The sequence below is a fragment of the Mirounga angustirostris genome, unplaced genomic scaffold (assembly GCF_029215605.1).
Source record: "Mirounga angustirostris isolate CCGP_5_RB_7025 unplaced genomic scaffold, mMirAng1.0.hap1 SCAF_3, whole genome shotgun sequence".
Lineage (NCBI taxonomy): Eukaryota > Metazoa > Chordata > Mammalia > Carnivora > Phocidae > Mirounga > Mirounga angustirostris.
Genome location: NW_026991711.1, coordinates 190,638,841 through 190,651,224, shown reverse-complemented (window position 1 = coordinate 190,651,224; position 12,384 = coordinate 190,638,841). Strand labels below are relative to the sequence as shown.

Sequence of the window (12,384 nt, the reverse complement as noted above, 5' to 3'; positions counted from 1 at the left end):
GTTAGCCACTCATCCACGAAGGACAGGGGAATGCAAGGAGTTCCACCCTCAAAGGCCAAGAACCTCTGATGAAGAGAAAATGAAACTCTTTTTCAACAAGAGCCAGGAACTCCCTCGTAGGGGTGGGGGTGGGTGTGCAAATACAGTGTCTCACACACGCATGTGAGGAAGATGGTAAGGAAGGGCGGAGGAGAGGGATCTCAACAGATGGGAATGGACTGGTACAATCCACAGGGGAGACCAGAAGCTTCTGACTGAGTGGGCCATGAGTGTTCCAGTTAGCAAGTACGGAGGTTTTTACTGGTTATCTTGGAGCCTGATTACACTGGGGAGGCTGGAGAAGTTCTCCAAATTACTTCTTCTTAAGCAATAAGTTGGACAACTTAACAGGTATCAGCATGTGACAAACCACTAATCACATATTGTATGCAGTTATCTTGACTGTTGATGCTACGGGAATCGAAGGCACAGGATACAGTCACAGCCCTCGCAAAAATGTACTACCAAGGAAAAAAATACAGATTAGTCTTAAGATGGTATGGAAATATTTTTGAAAGTAGTAGAAATATAATTCAGAATTACTTCTAAAATTATAGTATTTTAAAAAGTCTTGGGGCACTTGGGTGGCTCAGTTGGTTGAGCATCCAACTCTTGGTTTCAGCTCAGGTCGTGATCTCAGGGTTGTGAGATTGAGCCCCATGTTGGGCTCTGTGCTCAGCGTAGAGTCTGCCTGAGATTCTCTCCCCCTCTGCCCTTCCCACTTGTGCTAACATAAATAAATAAATTAAAAAAAAAAAAGTTCACTATGGGCACCTGGGTGGCTCAGTCGGTTCAGCATCCAACTCTTGATTTCGGCTCAGGTCATGATTCCAGGGTCCTGGGATCGAGCCCCGCATCAGGCTTTCTGCTCAGTGGGGAGCCTGCTTCTCCCTCTCCCTCTTTCTCCTCCCTGCTCATGCTCTCTCTCTCTGTATCTGTGTCTCAAATGAATAAATAAAATCGTTAAAAAAATAAAAAATAAAAAAAAGTCTTCACACATATGTGCGTGCACACACACACACCCCTCCACTCCTGGCCAAGTAGAGCTCCAACAGAATAATCAGGTAGGGTCTCGATGATACATAAATACACTAAGTGGTTTTTTCCCTCTTCGACATTTAGCTAGTGGTAGAATTATATTTTCTGATAGACTAGACTTGAATGAAAAAGCGAAAAAAAAAGGGGGCAAAGATCTTTCTCTCTTAGTAGCCCCCGGATTTTAAAATATTTGCAGGCCCCTTCTGATGACCATGATTTGTCAACATTCTAGAACGCCTTTGCTTCCCACGAACCCCAGTATGAGCATACACTGACTTCTGTCTGGGCGGGCACACATGCGGACCGCAGGCCCCACCCTCCGTCCTCCCTCCAGATGAACTGGGCTCTGGACCAGGCAGCCAAAGGGCTCTATCACATGCTTACACGGACATCAGGGACTCAGATGTGAGCACGAACACCACCACCTCACTTCTCTAATCAAGACGGTTGACACTGAAATGAAGAGGCACAAAGATTTTAAATAAAACACCCCCTGGGAGGCAAAAGAAAAATGCCCACCCGTTTACTGATCTCACAGCCGCAGTAGAAAGCAACTGCATGTCAAAGCCTAAGTTTCGGAAATTAGGGGATGCCCGTCAGACACCTCGCTATCTGTCATCTGTCCGGTGGCGGTGACCAGCAAGAGGATAGGCAGGAGGAAGGGGCCCGCACATCAGGGGCCGGGGACCGGGAGCCATTCGGTGGGTTGACCGAGTGACGACAGCTGGCTGCTAATCGTTGATTGAATAATGAAACTGAAACAACTGATAAAAGGTTTCAATCTTGAGAAAAATGATTTATCGTTTTTCAGTTTACTGGCACTGCTATTTGTGTGACAAACGGCTGGAAAGCCCCCAGTTAATCTCCGCACCCCTGCAAACCCGATGCGGCGGCAGCTTCGGCTCGCGCAGCCAGATAATCAGCAAGAGCTAATAACACCGCTGAGCGGAGGCTGGGAGGGCGACACACCAGTGTTTTATCAAGCCCCATCTCCGAGTCAATGTGCACAATGGAGTTTTTGGGCGATGGGCAAGGGAGAGAAGAGATCAGGGAGAGAGAACGAAGCACAACAAGAACAAACATGGATAAGCCGCGCGGAGAGAGCACGGTCCCGACACAGAGCCACGGCATCGACAGGAGGAGAGCAGAGGGCTTCCCACTGGCTCTGGGCAGCTTACAGATTTTCTCAGTGGCGACGTCTGATCTGCAGCATCCAAGTGCCCTATCGAGGCTGTGTGTCCTCCGACGGCGCGGGGCTGCCTCCTGTCCACGATGCACAGAGAGTGCTGCTTCTTGCAGCAGATCTTCTCTCCTTGCCCCCCAACCCCGCCCCCCATGGGTGGTGGGTAGTGTGGCTTTAAGTAAACTAAAGATTTTACTTAGAAACAACACTGAAAACACATTCATTTCTATGGCACCATATGCTGAATATCATTCTGATTCCAAGTATCCCTTAGTTCTGATTAAAATCAAATCCATTCAATACACTCTCCCTCCCCGAGAAATTCACGTAACATGGAAACCAACACAGCTTGGCATTTTGAGGCCTCTACTCCTGCTTAACGCCTGTCTCATCAGGTCGGGGGTAAAGTCCAGGTTAAAGAAGATAATGCACAGAGTGCAATTAGTGTACAGTTTGGCAGAGAGTAAATAATAAATATTAAATATAAGGAAGATGAGGATTCATTTCTCAACTTTCAAAACAGAAAGAAGCAAGCCTCCATTTATTATATTCTTATGTCCATCGGTAAATTCAAGATGTACAAAAGCACCAGCACTGAAAAACACGTTCTCTCCATCCACTATCACACCGCAATGAAAAAGTCGGAGAACATTCCTAAGTGTAATTAGCTTGCAGGAATACATAAAAACACATGTGTGGAAAAGATGCTAAATGCAAGGGATTCAAGCAGGGATAAGCATTCTCTACGGTTACTTGAAATGAGAAAATGAAAGTACACAGTTATTAAAAAGGACACATAAGGAAAGTGTGTTGTCTAATTTCAGGTGATCTATAATGTGAGCTGTAATTCCGGCCTGGAGCTCTGTGGGAATTGGGGGTCGGGGGCCACGGGGCAGATGTCTGTCCCAGAGCAGTCCCGGGACTGCAGCTTTCCAGAGCTGAACAAACACCCAAGACCTCCATGCCTCTAGGAATGTTCTGGGTTTTCACATGGGTGAAATCCCACGTGCTCACTCACTCTTTCCCAAATTAGCAGTGAGGAGGTTTCAGGACTTCCCACACACTGTTGGATAAGCAATTAAAACACTGTACTCCCAAGGTGCCTGGCTGGCTCAGTTGGTGGAGCATGAGACTCTTGATCTCGGGGTTGTGAGTTCGAGCCCCACGGTGGGTGCAGAGATTATTTAAAAAAATTTAAAAACCTTAAAAAAAACAAAAACAATAACTGTACTCTTTGGTTTAAACACTTCCCAAAATGTGTTCCAGAACAGAATAATGGTCCTGAGGACTGAACTAGAATTTAGATGGGGATGGCCAGGCTTGGTATCACAGTTTAAATAAGTTAAATGAGGATTTCGTTTTCCTTCTTTTAAGTGGAGGGCTTCCAAGAGCCTTCAATGTGCTAAAACTCTCAACAGGGAAACGGACTATGCGACGCTCTCCAAACTTCTCCCCTGTGTGGAATGTTTCCAACAAATGGGTCACAGACACAGGACAAGGTGCCCCAGGCGGAAAGTAACTGTTGACCCAGCAGTGTAGAAACATGAGGAAAAATCAGTGCGTTCTCCTGCCCGCCCTGCAAAGGGTTAGCCTTTTCAGCTGTACGGCTGTGACCTGGGGGGTTCCAGACCTCGCGCTGCCCATGCTGTGGAAAAACAACTCCACTCGAGTCTTGAAGGCAGAGTCTGTTAAAGTCACTGATAGGCTGTACATATAAAAATCCATGCCTGGGGCGCCTGGGTGGCTCAGTTGGTTAAGCGACTGCCTTCGGTTCAGGTCATGATCCTGGAGTCCCGGGATCGAGTCCCGCATCGGGCTCCCTGCTCAGCGGGGAGCCTGCTTCTCCCTCTGACCCTCTTCCCTCTTGTGCTGTCTCTCATTCTCTCTCTCAAATAAATAAATAAAATCTTAAAAAAAAAAAAATCCATGCCTGAACATTCAGCAGTTGTTTTTCTTTGCCTTTAATGCACTTTTGCCACTATTTTAATTAGGGAATTTCCAAAGTTTTTTTTTTTTTTTTTAATTTGTTTTTGTGTTTGTGGTTTTCTTTTTTTGGGGGGGGGGTGTCCAGCGTTAATGGCAGTCACGACAGTGCAGAGTCTCCAGTTCACCTCTGTGGCTGGACAGGCTCCCTGGAGGCGGCCGCGCCCACGGCTGTCATCTGGAGAGCAACCCCAGAGGCTGAGAGGAGTCTGTGGAGTGGGGTTTCCATGTGGGAACCGTTTCTGTCCCCCTCACAGGGCCGTGGGAGAGGCCGCTCTCTGCCACTGCCCACCATGGGCAGGTGCTCTGGGTGTTGAAGAAGCAGCTTGAAAACCTTGGTCAATGCTATTTCGTGGATAATCGCTGATTGTTCCTGCCCACGACATTGGAAAACACACAATTTAGCAACTGACCTCTTAAGTCAGAACATAACAGGGTCCCTGGGCCTTTCTCGGGTGAGTCCGCATCATCTCCAAATACATGGCGAGTAGTCTGGCTCCCAAGAGTACACTGTGGTATGTACGAACCGAATCCCGAGGAAGGAATGAGGGGCAGGTTCTGTCCTGTGTACCCAGAACATAGGAGCTCGGTGACTCCTGACAGCAGGTGGCCAGCAGTCATCTCCTTTTACAGCTAACAGCACTGTGGCGGGAGGGGTGAGGAGCCTGCTCAGGCCATCCTGCCAGTAAGAGGTAGAGCCGGATTCAAACCCAGCACGCATGGCTCCTGAGCCCAAATTCCTAACCGGCTCCTATCTGCCTGGTCGCATGACTTCCACCATCCTAGCCTCTCTTCACGCACGGCCACCTGCCTGTCCGGATTCACCACGCCCTTTGCAAAGAAAGCAAACGCCACAGGTGAGCAGAATGTTGCCAGCACCCGAGGACGAAGAGAGGAATCTGGATACCTGCCATGCCGCCTGTTTCGCCTTCGTGGGCAGTGAGAGTCTAAGCGTTTTTTAAAAGTTTGATTCTATGGAGAATCTTCATTTTTTTTTCCCTCTGACTCACAATCCAATAAGACATTAAGGAGACAATCACAAGTAAAAGGAACATTTTCCAAAGTCGGAGCAATGAGTAGAAATAACGCCCTTACAAGAAATAATTCAGCAAAAGAGAAATTTCTTCTTCATTAGAATAAGGGATTGCAGAGTGAAATGCCTTAATTACCCATGAAGCAAGATAACCTTATGTGATTGCCTTTGTTTTAAGAGCACTAGAAAGGAGAATACCCACTATTAAGTGCTCATGTCTTTCTCCCGCTGTTGGAAAACTCCTAATGCCATTCTCCCAATTCTGAAAATAATTCTATGCAAAATAAAATACTAAAAAACTTTTTCTGTATTTCATCTTCTTTATTTTAAGCGGTTTAAGTGGTATGCAGAAAAATGATCATTTTTCTTGAGCATCCTTTGTATCTGGTGGGTCTCTGGATCACCTTTAAAAACGGCACACGTTCTGGTGCCTAGTGCCACCTGGAAAGGATAAATCCCGTAATACTGGAATACAGTTGTATGTGGGGAAGAGGCTAGAAGATACTGAAATATTTTTATATTGACTCTTCTATTAAAGAATGGAGAAATAAATGTGTAACAACACTTTAAAAGTAAAATGAAATTCTTTCTCCTGTTATTTTGCCACTGAATAATTACAACACTGAAATGAAAGTAAAAGTCAGCAATGCAGTAGAACGTAAACATGCAGAGAGGTCAGCATACTGACTAGGGACAAGTGCTGAGTTTAACGAGGCCCCCGTAGCTCCAGTGAGAACATGATCCGTCTGCCAGGAACATGCCGACCCCAGGACCACCTGCTCCCAGCCTCACCTCCGCTGCATCTCTGCCCCAAGGTCTCCTCAGGGAGCCTTCCCGGCCCCTTCGCCCACCTCAGAAAATAACCTTGCCCTTCCCTGGGGTCCTGAGTCCTCCTGCTCCGCGTCATCTCGTTCCACTGCATCGATCACAACCTGACATATCACATATTTATTTACTACCCGCGGCAATTCTTCCCTAATGGGAACAGCGATGTTTGAGGTTCACACGCTCTTCTAGAACGGTGCCACACTCCAAGCAGGAGACAGAGTCTATTTCCCTGCCTGGCACCGAGGCGGGACTCTGTGACCGTGCTGACAGTTTACGGGAGAAGTGACACTGCGTGTCCCCTGAGGCTCGGGCACAGACGGAAACACGGCTTCCTCCTGGCTATGCGGCTCTCCCACGGTGCTTGGCCACTGCACCGGGAGGAAGCCCTGGCCGTGTGGAGAGGTCACGTGCAGGTGTTTTGGCTGACAGCCCCACAGAGGTCCTCACAGGCACCAACAAGTAACTGACAAACATTCCAGAGGTTTCCAGCCTCTGGACTCAGTCGTCCAGGTGAGGCCCTGGCCAGCGTGGAGCAGAGACGAGCCATCCTAGCGGGTCTCCGTCCTAATGCCCGAGCCACAGAGGCAGCTCTGAGGACCGATACCGCACCTGCTGGCCTGGGTGGCCAGAAGCAGGGGCGGGCGGAGCGGAGAGGGAGGGATGAGGCCTTTTCAAGGGCTGTGACTTGTCCTGAAAACTGCGGCTTCTACTCTAATAGTAACTTTGATTCACAGAACAGATAATATTTGAGCTTTCACGGAGAGAAACATGCAACCATGGAGCTCACAGCAGCCAGACGCATTCCTTGGTCAACCTGGACTGAAGTTTGCGACGACGCGCAGGCGAAGACGCACAGGAACTAGGAGGGCGCCAGCGCCCAGCCCCAAGTCGTCTCGAAAATTAAGTGACGGCTATCAGGGACCAGAACTCGAGTCCTGGGAAGTGCTGTGAGGAGGACAGGGAAGGTGGCGGCCGGGACACCCAACGAGGCACGCAGACAAAGGTGAACGGCCGTGGTCACTAATTCGAAAGGGAAGTGGAAAAGCCCATCTTGGCCAAAGAGGAGTCGGCAGAAGTAAGGACTGGTGATCTCTTGTCTTTCAGGTTTCACGGACCCCCCGGGCCACCCACTATGGAAGTTACAGAGGGCATGCCAGTGTTTCGGAGACAAGGGAGGAAGCTGGCCTCTGCAAATGAGCGACGACCGTGAGCCAGGCTTGTGCCCGGATGGACGGCCGGGTGTGTGGACACAGGAGCGCACCCTCTGGGGACACCGGCCCGCAGCTTCGAGTCCGGGTGGTCGGGAGGGGCCCCCACGTGGGCGCAGGACACTGGGCGGTGTGACCCAGCCGTGCAGCGGGCGTGGGGAGTCCATCAACACTCGCGTACCAGTGCAAGGAGCTTTGAACTAAAAAACATTTAGAGCTTTCTAGAAAGGAAAATAGAAAAGACTCAAACACACAATCAAGTCATATATTTAGGTTTGTGATTAAGAGGGAGACAAAAGTTGATTCACTCAACTGTGGGAGGTCCTTCAAGTCCAAAGTACAGATGAGGAAAAAAAGGAAAGGCAGAGAGCCATGTTAAGGAAAGAGGGACTCAGATATTTTATGCCAACGTTCACTGCGACATTACACAGCAGCCCAGTGGAAACAGTTCAAGTGTCCATCAGCAGGTGAACATGTAAGCCAAATGTGGTCTGTGCTCACACTGAAATGCACACATCAGCCTTAAAAAGGAAATGAGTACTGACACGTGTGCATGGCTGAGCCCTGAAGACAGGCGGAGTGCAAGGAGCCCACAGGAGGGACAAACACTAAATGGTCTCATTTATAGAACATGTCCACCATGGCAGATCCGCAGAGCCGGAGAGTAGGCTAGAGGTCACCCCTGGCGGGGGGAGGGGGCTGGCTATGGGTCTTTTGGGGCGACAAAAAAGTTTTGGAAATCAGCAGTGGTGATGGTTGGACAACACTGTGAATGTGACCGATGTCCATGAACTGTAAGCTTAAAGAGGGCAAATTTTATGTTATGTATTTTCTCATGATAAACAGAAAGTTAAAAAATTAACAAAACGCAAGGAAAGAGAGTAAGAAAGTAAGGGAGAAAAAGAAGTCGATTAAGGTGTACATGGGAAAAGAGGGAAAGAGAAAATGAGAAAAAAAGCAAGAAAAGTCCCAGATAAAGGAAGCTTGAGAAAGAAAGATAAAGAGTGAAATAAGAAGAGAAGCAAGAATGAGGGAAAATGGGAAGAGGAGCTGGAAGCGAAGGATGGGGCCTAATGCCACTCGCCCACGGAGTAGCCCTGCCCAGATGGAGTCCCTCCCGGCCCTGGTCCCCCGACAGCACCTCAGCTGCGGGTCCAGCTTCCCCCCTGTGGCCCCTAGGTCGCCCCCCCCATGCGGCCCCAGCATCCCCGGAGCCCCGAGCCTCCCCCAAGGCACGCTTCCTCTCCCAGCTTCCTTCCCTGGAGACCGCCTGCAAATGGCTTTGCAGTGCTGGGCACCCTTCCTAGACGCAGACCTCGAGCGCTTATGGAATGTTCCATCCCAGTCACACAAGGTACTCGTTGATCTGGACACTGGGGGGGGGGGGGGTTCGGAAAACAATGGGGTTTGGAAAAAAAGTTACACCAAGAACTGGATTGGGCCCATACATGAATGGTTTCAAAGCATGTCGTAGGGCTCTTCAAGCAAAGGAGCTCGGGACAAAGAAGCCTCTTGGGTGAGCTAATCTGATCAGTTGTGATCAGAAGGGGAAGGTATTGGGCGCCTGGGTGGCTCAGTCGTTAAGCGTCTGCCTTCAGCTCAGGTCATGATCTCAGGGTCCTGGGATCGAGCCCCGCATTGGGCTCCCTGCTCAGCGGGAGGCCTGTTTCTCCCTCTCCCACTCCCCCTGCTTGTGTTCCTGCTCTCGCTATCTCTGTCAAATAAATAAATAAAATCTTAAAAAAAAAAAAAAAAAGAAGTAGAAGGTATTGAAGTTACTGACGCCAGCCACCTGTTCATCTTCAAATGTTAAGAAGACCAACGGCTCTTCACCACCACTTTGGGACCATGCACAGTTTGGAGGAGACGGTGGCCGAGGGCCGGCTTCGTTGCCTGCCCTCCGTGAGTGCTCACGGTGGGGGCGTTTCTATGCTGCTCAGAACAAAACGGCCAAACCACGTCTATGTCCCTTCCCACCCCTGCTGGCAGGACTGGGGGGGGGGCGGGTGCCTCCAATCCCTGTCCTTAGCACTCCCGAGAGCCAATGATAATATGGGTTACATTCACTGTTAGGAGCTGTTCAAGAAAATGGTCCCAAACCACCAACCACAAGGTGAATCCTTCCCTCCCTCCCTCTTGCGTCCTAGCTTTAAGACACTGTTCTCCCAACCGTGTGAGGAACCAATGTTTACGGAGAGGGCGGGGAGGAATTCAAGAAAGCAATTGGTCTTAAATTGTTTACACCAATTGATTGGCCTGTTCAGGGTAAATTACACGTTAATTATAAGAGCTATTCTGCACCCACAGATGAAACTGTACCAGTCTTTCTCTTTAAATGTGAACACTAGGTTCACCTGTTCAGGTAAAATTACCGGGTTGAAAGGAGATCATACTGTATGCCACGCTCTTCTAAAGTTATGGCCTTTAAAACTTGCATTATTTGCTAGCTGTGGATTTTATATTTTCCAGTTGTTGTAAAAATACTTTTTTCTCACCTGTTGAAACGTAGCCATGGGTAAGATGACAAAAGTCTTTCACGGCTTGAATAGTAACTTATTAAAATCAAGGAATATCCTTTGATAGCCTGTTATAAAATCCTTTATTTTATATGCATTTATGCCTTAGGAAAAGTCCTAGATAAGCCAAGGTTTGGAGTGAGGATGTGACTGAGATGCACTCGTCCCCACGGGGGCTGACAGGCTGCAAACAGGCTGAATTGCCCACACCATGCACGGGGCAACACTCGGCTGCAATTCTGGCTGTAATTGATGGTCAACTTTGATTTTCTGCTTTGTGGTTTTCTCTTTTCAAGAATCATCACTCAATCTACGTTGAGAGAAAATATGTTATTTTCACCAAACTGAGAAAGGAAAAACCCCTCTGTGTGCATGTGCGCACGTGCACACAGAACATGGAGTTAGGGATTCTGGTAAGTTCTCCTAGGGCTGTTTAGTAACCTTGCCTACAGAGACTCATGGCTTCTGCAGAGAGCCACTGAAGAGGAAAATTATTCCCACCTGCAGAAAGCAAGCAAGCTCTAAATGAAAACCAAGTAAAAGAACAAAGCTACCTATTTACTCAATTAAGAAGAGTAAAGTCAGGTTACTGAGGTATCCCATGGCAAAATGGCACAGTTCCCATTTCCAGTGTCTGTCACCTCAATGGCTGGAGGCGGACTCAGGACAGATTTCTAGAAACATCTACTGACGCCCCACCTTGGCATGTCCAACTCCTCAGTCTTGTACACAACATGTCAAAAAGAACTTTGAGGTGTTCCTATCTGATGATTCTGAGACCATCTACATGCCAAGAACCTGAATTCAGAGGGTAACACAGGGAAGCAAAAATCCTGGTTCATAACCGTGTTCTCTTAGGCATATTATCATTTGCTTAACTGTGTTAACTTCATAATGGCCAATATCAAGTGATCATTCTGGCAGGAAAAATCCCATCCTTTCAAATATCACTAGGCTTCGAGATCGATAACGGGAAGTACACAACTGCATAAACCCCGAGCTAATAGCCCTCTTGGGCATCAGGGAGCAGAACACACCCAGCCCGGCCGTGGCCACGCGTGCCCCACAATTACCTGCGATGAGCCAGTCAACTGTAAGACAAATCTGCCACCTATTTTCCTGCAGACACAAAGCTCTCTAGTAATTTATGCCTTCAGGCCAGGACGGACGCTCACTGACGGAGACCCCTTGGAGCCTGGAGCCGCACCCGGACTGTCCTGGGAACTCGCACGCGGTGGCCACACGCTCCAACCCGCCCTCCACGCTCAACATGTGTGCTTGGCGGCAGAGGACGTGGACTATCTTAACTATGATCAAACGTCGTATCATTAAACAGAAATTAGACAAGAAACAAGGGAAGCCTATGGATTGACTGGGAGTTCAGATGCTCTAAATGGCTAATCCGTCCATTTTTCACCTGAAGCCCTCTCCAAATGCAGTTTTGCTATTAAGCAAAACCCAAAGAAAGGTAATCAATTCCAACTAAAAAGCACTTATCCTGGGATGATGGTGTGCAAGGCACTTCAAACCCCTGGCTGCCTGCCAAAACCCAGACAACAGCCATCAATGTTTCTGACTATCCGAGAGCACAGGGGCCATGCATAATTGACTAGAAGATGGGCTAAAACTGTGCCCAATCAGTGTGTGATCAAAAACGCGTGGAATATTCAGCACCACTTGATTACATGGAGGCTTGTCCTTTCTCTCTCCTCATGAAATCTCTTCAAGGTCCAGAGTACTGTAATAAGATCATTACTGTCAAGCGCTACGAATCGCAGGCAATGAGTCTTGGGATAGGAAGTCATACTTCACAAGCTCCCCTGGTCTCTCTCTCTCTCTCTTTTTTTTTTGTATTTTACTGCATGCAGAGGCAGCAAGGCGACGAGGTGGCAGATAATGATCACATCACTGTGTGGCAACTAGAAAGGCACTTTTAAAGAAAAAGCAGAGAGAAATCAGCTTAAGAGAAACTAAAACATTTTCCCTTCTGCTTTTTCCCCCTTAAAAAAATTAAATAGAATTAAACTGTGTGCAGTTGTCGCTCTTCATGAACTCGGATACAATGTCATTGGATTTAACCATTTGAGAGATTTTCATATTGCAGCCGAGCCCATTACCCCACAGACAAATGGCCAATTTTCTCCATGTCCCGAGTACAAAAGAAGCCCTTGGTAAGTTGTGTGTGTGTGCAAGGCAATGCCTGCTGTGGGGCTCAGGGGCCTCCCTCTTTCATCAGTGATGACACCCGGGCTCGGGCCTGGCGCCTACCGCACAGCTCTGGCGGGAAGGGACACACTTGAAAGCATGAGGGCATTAGTGAAGATCACTAAGCAAACAGTTTACCTCAGACCACACCTGCTCCGGAGCCCCACTAACATGTTGCGCCCACATGGGAGCACGCCACGATCAGACCCCGCAAGCACGTGAGGCACACATTCGATTAATCCTTGAATCCAGCGGGAGGGGGGGTTCAAGCAAATGGTGGGGGGCTTCGTCCACGGCTTCCCTCTACCCTCCACCTTCAAACTGCGTCACTCCCCTCATCCCCCCTAAAAA

The 12,384-nt window shown here is 48.5% G+C and overlaps 1 protein-coding gene across 16 annotated transcripts in view; it reads right to left on the bottom strand.

Moving 5' to 3' along the window:
* AGAP1 (ArfGAP with GTPase domain, ankyrin repeat and PH domain 1) overlaps positions 1–12,384 on the bottom strand; it is a 517,580-nt gene that overhangs the window by 101,554 nt on the left and 403,642 nt on the right. Inside the window, exon 14 of one of the 16 annotated variants that reach the window (XM_064587289.1) lies at positions 1,296–1,530. The exons of the other annotated variants lie outside the window; for them this stretch is intronic. Coding sequence (XP_064443359.1) covers positions 1,469–1,530 — 62 coding nt within the window. The 3' untranslated portion in view covers positions 1,296–1,468. Of the gene's footprint in view, positions 1–1,295; positions 1,531–12,384 lie in introns of those variants that run through there. 16 annotated transcript variants of the gene reach the window in all.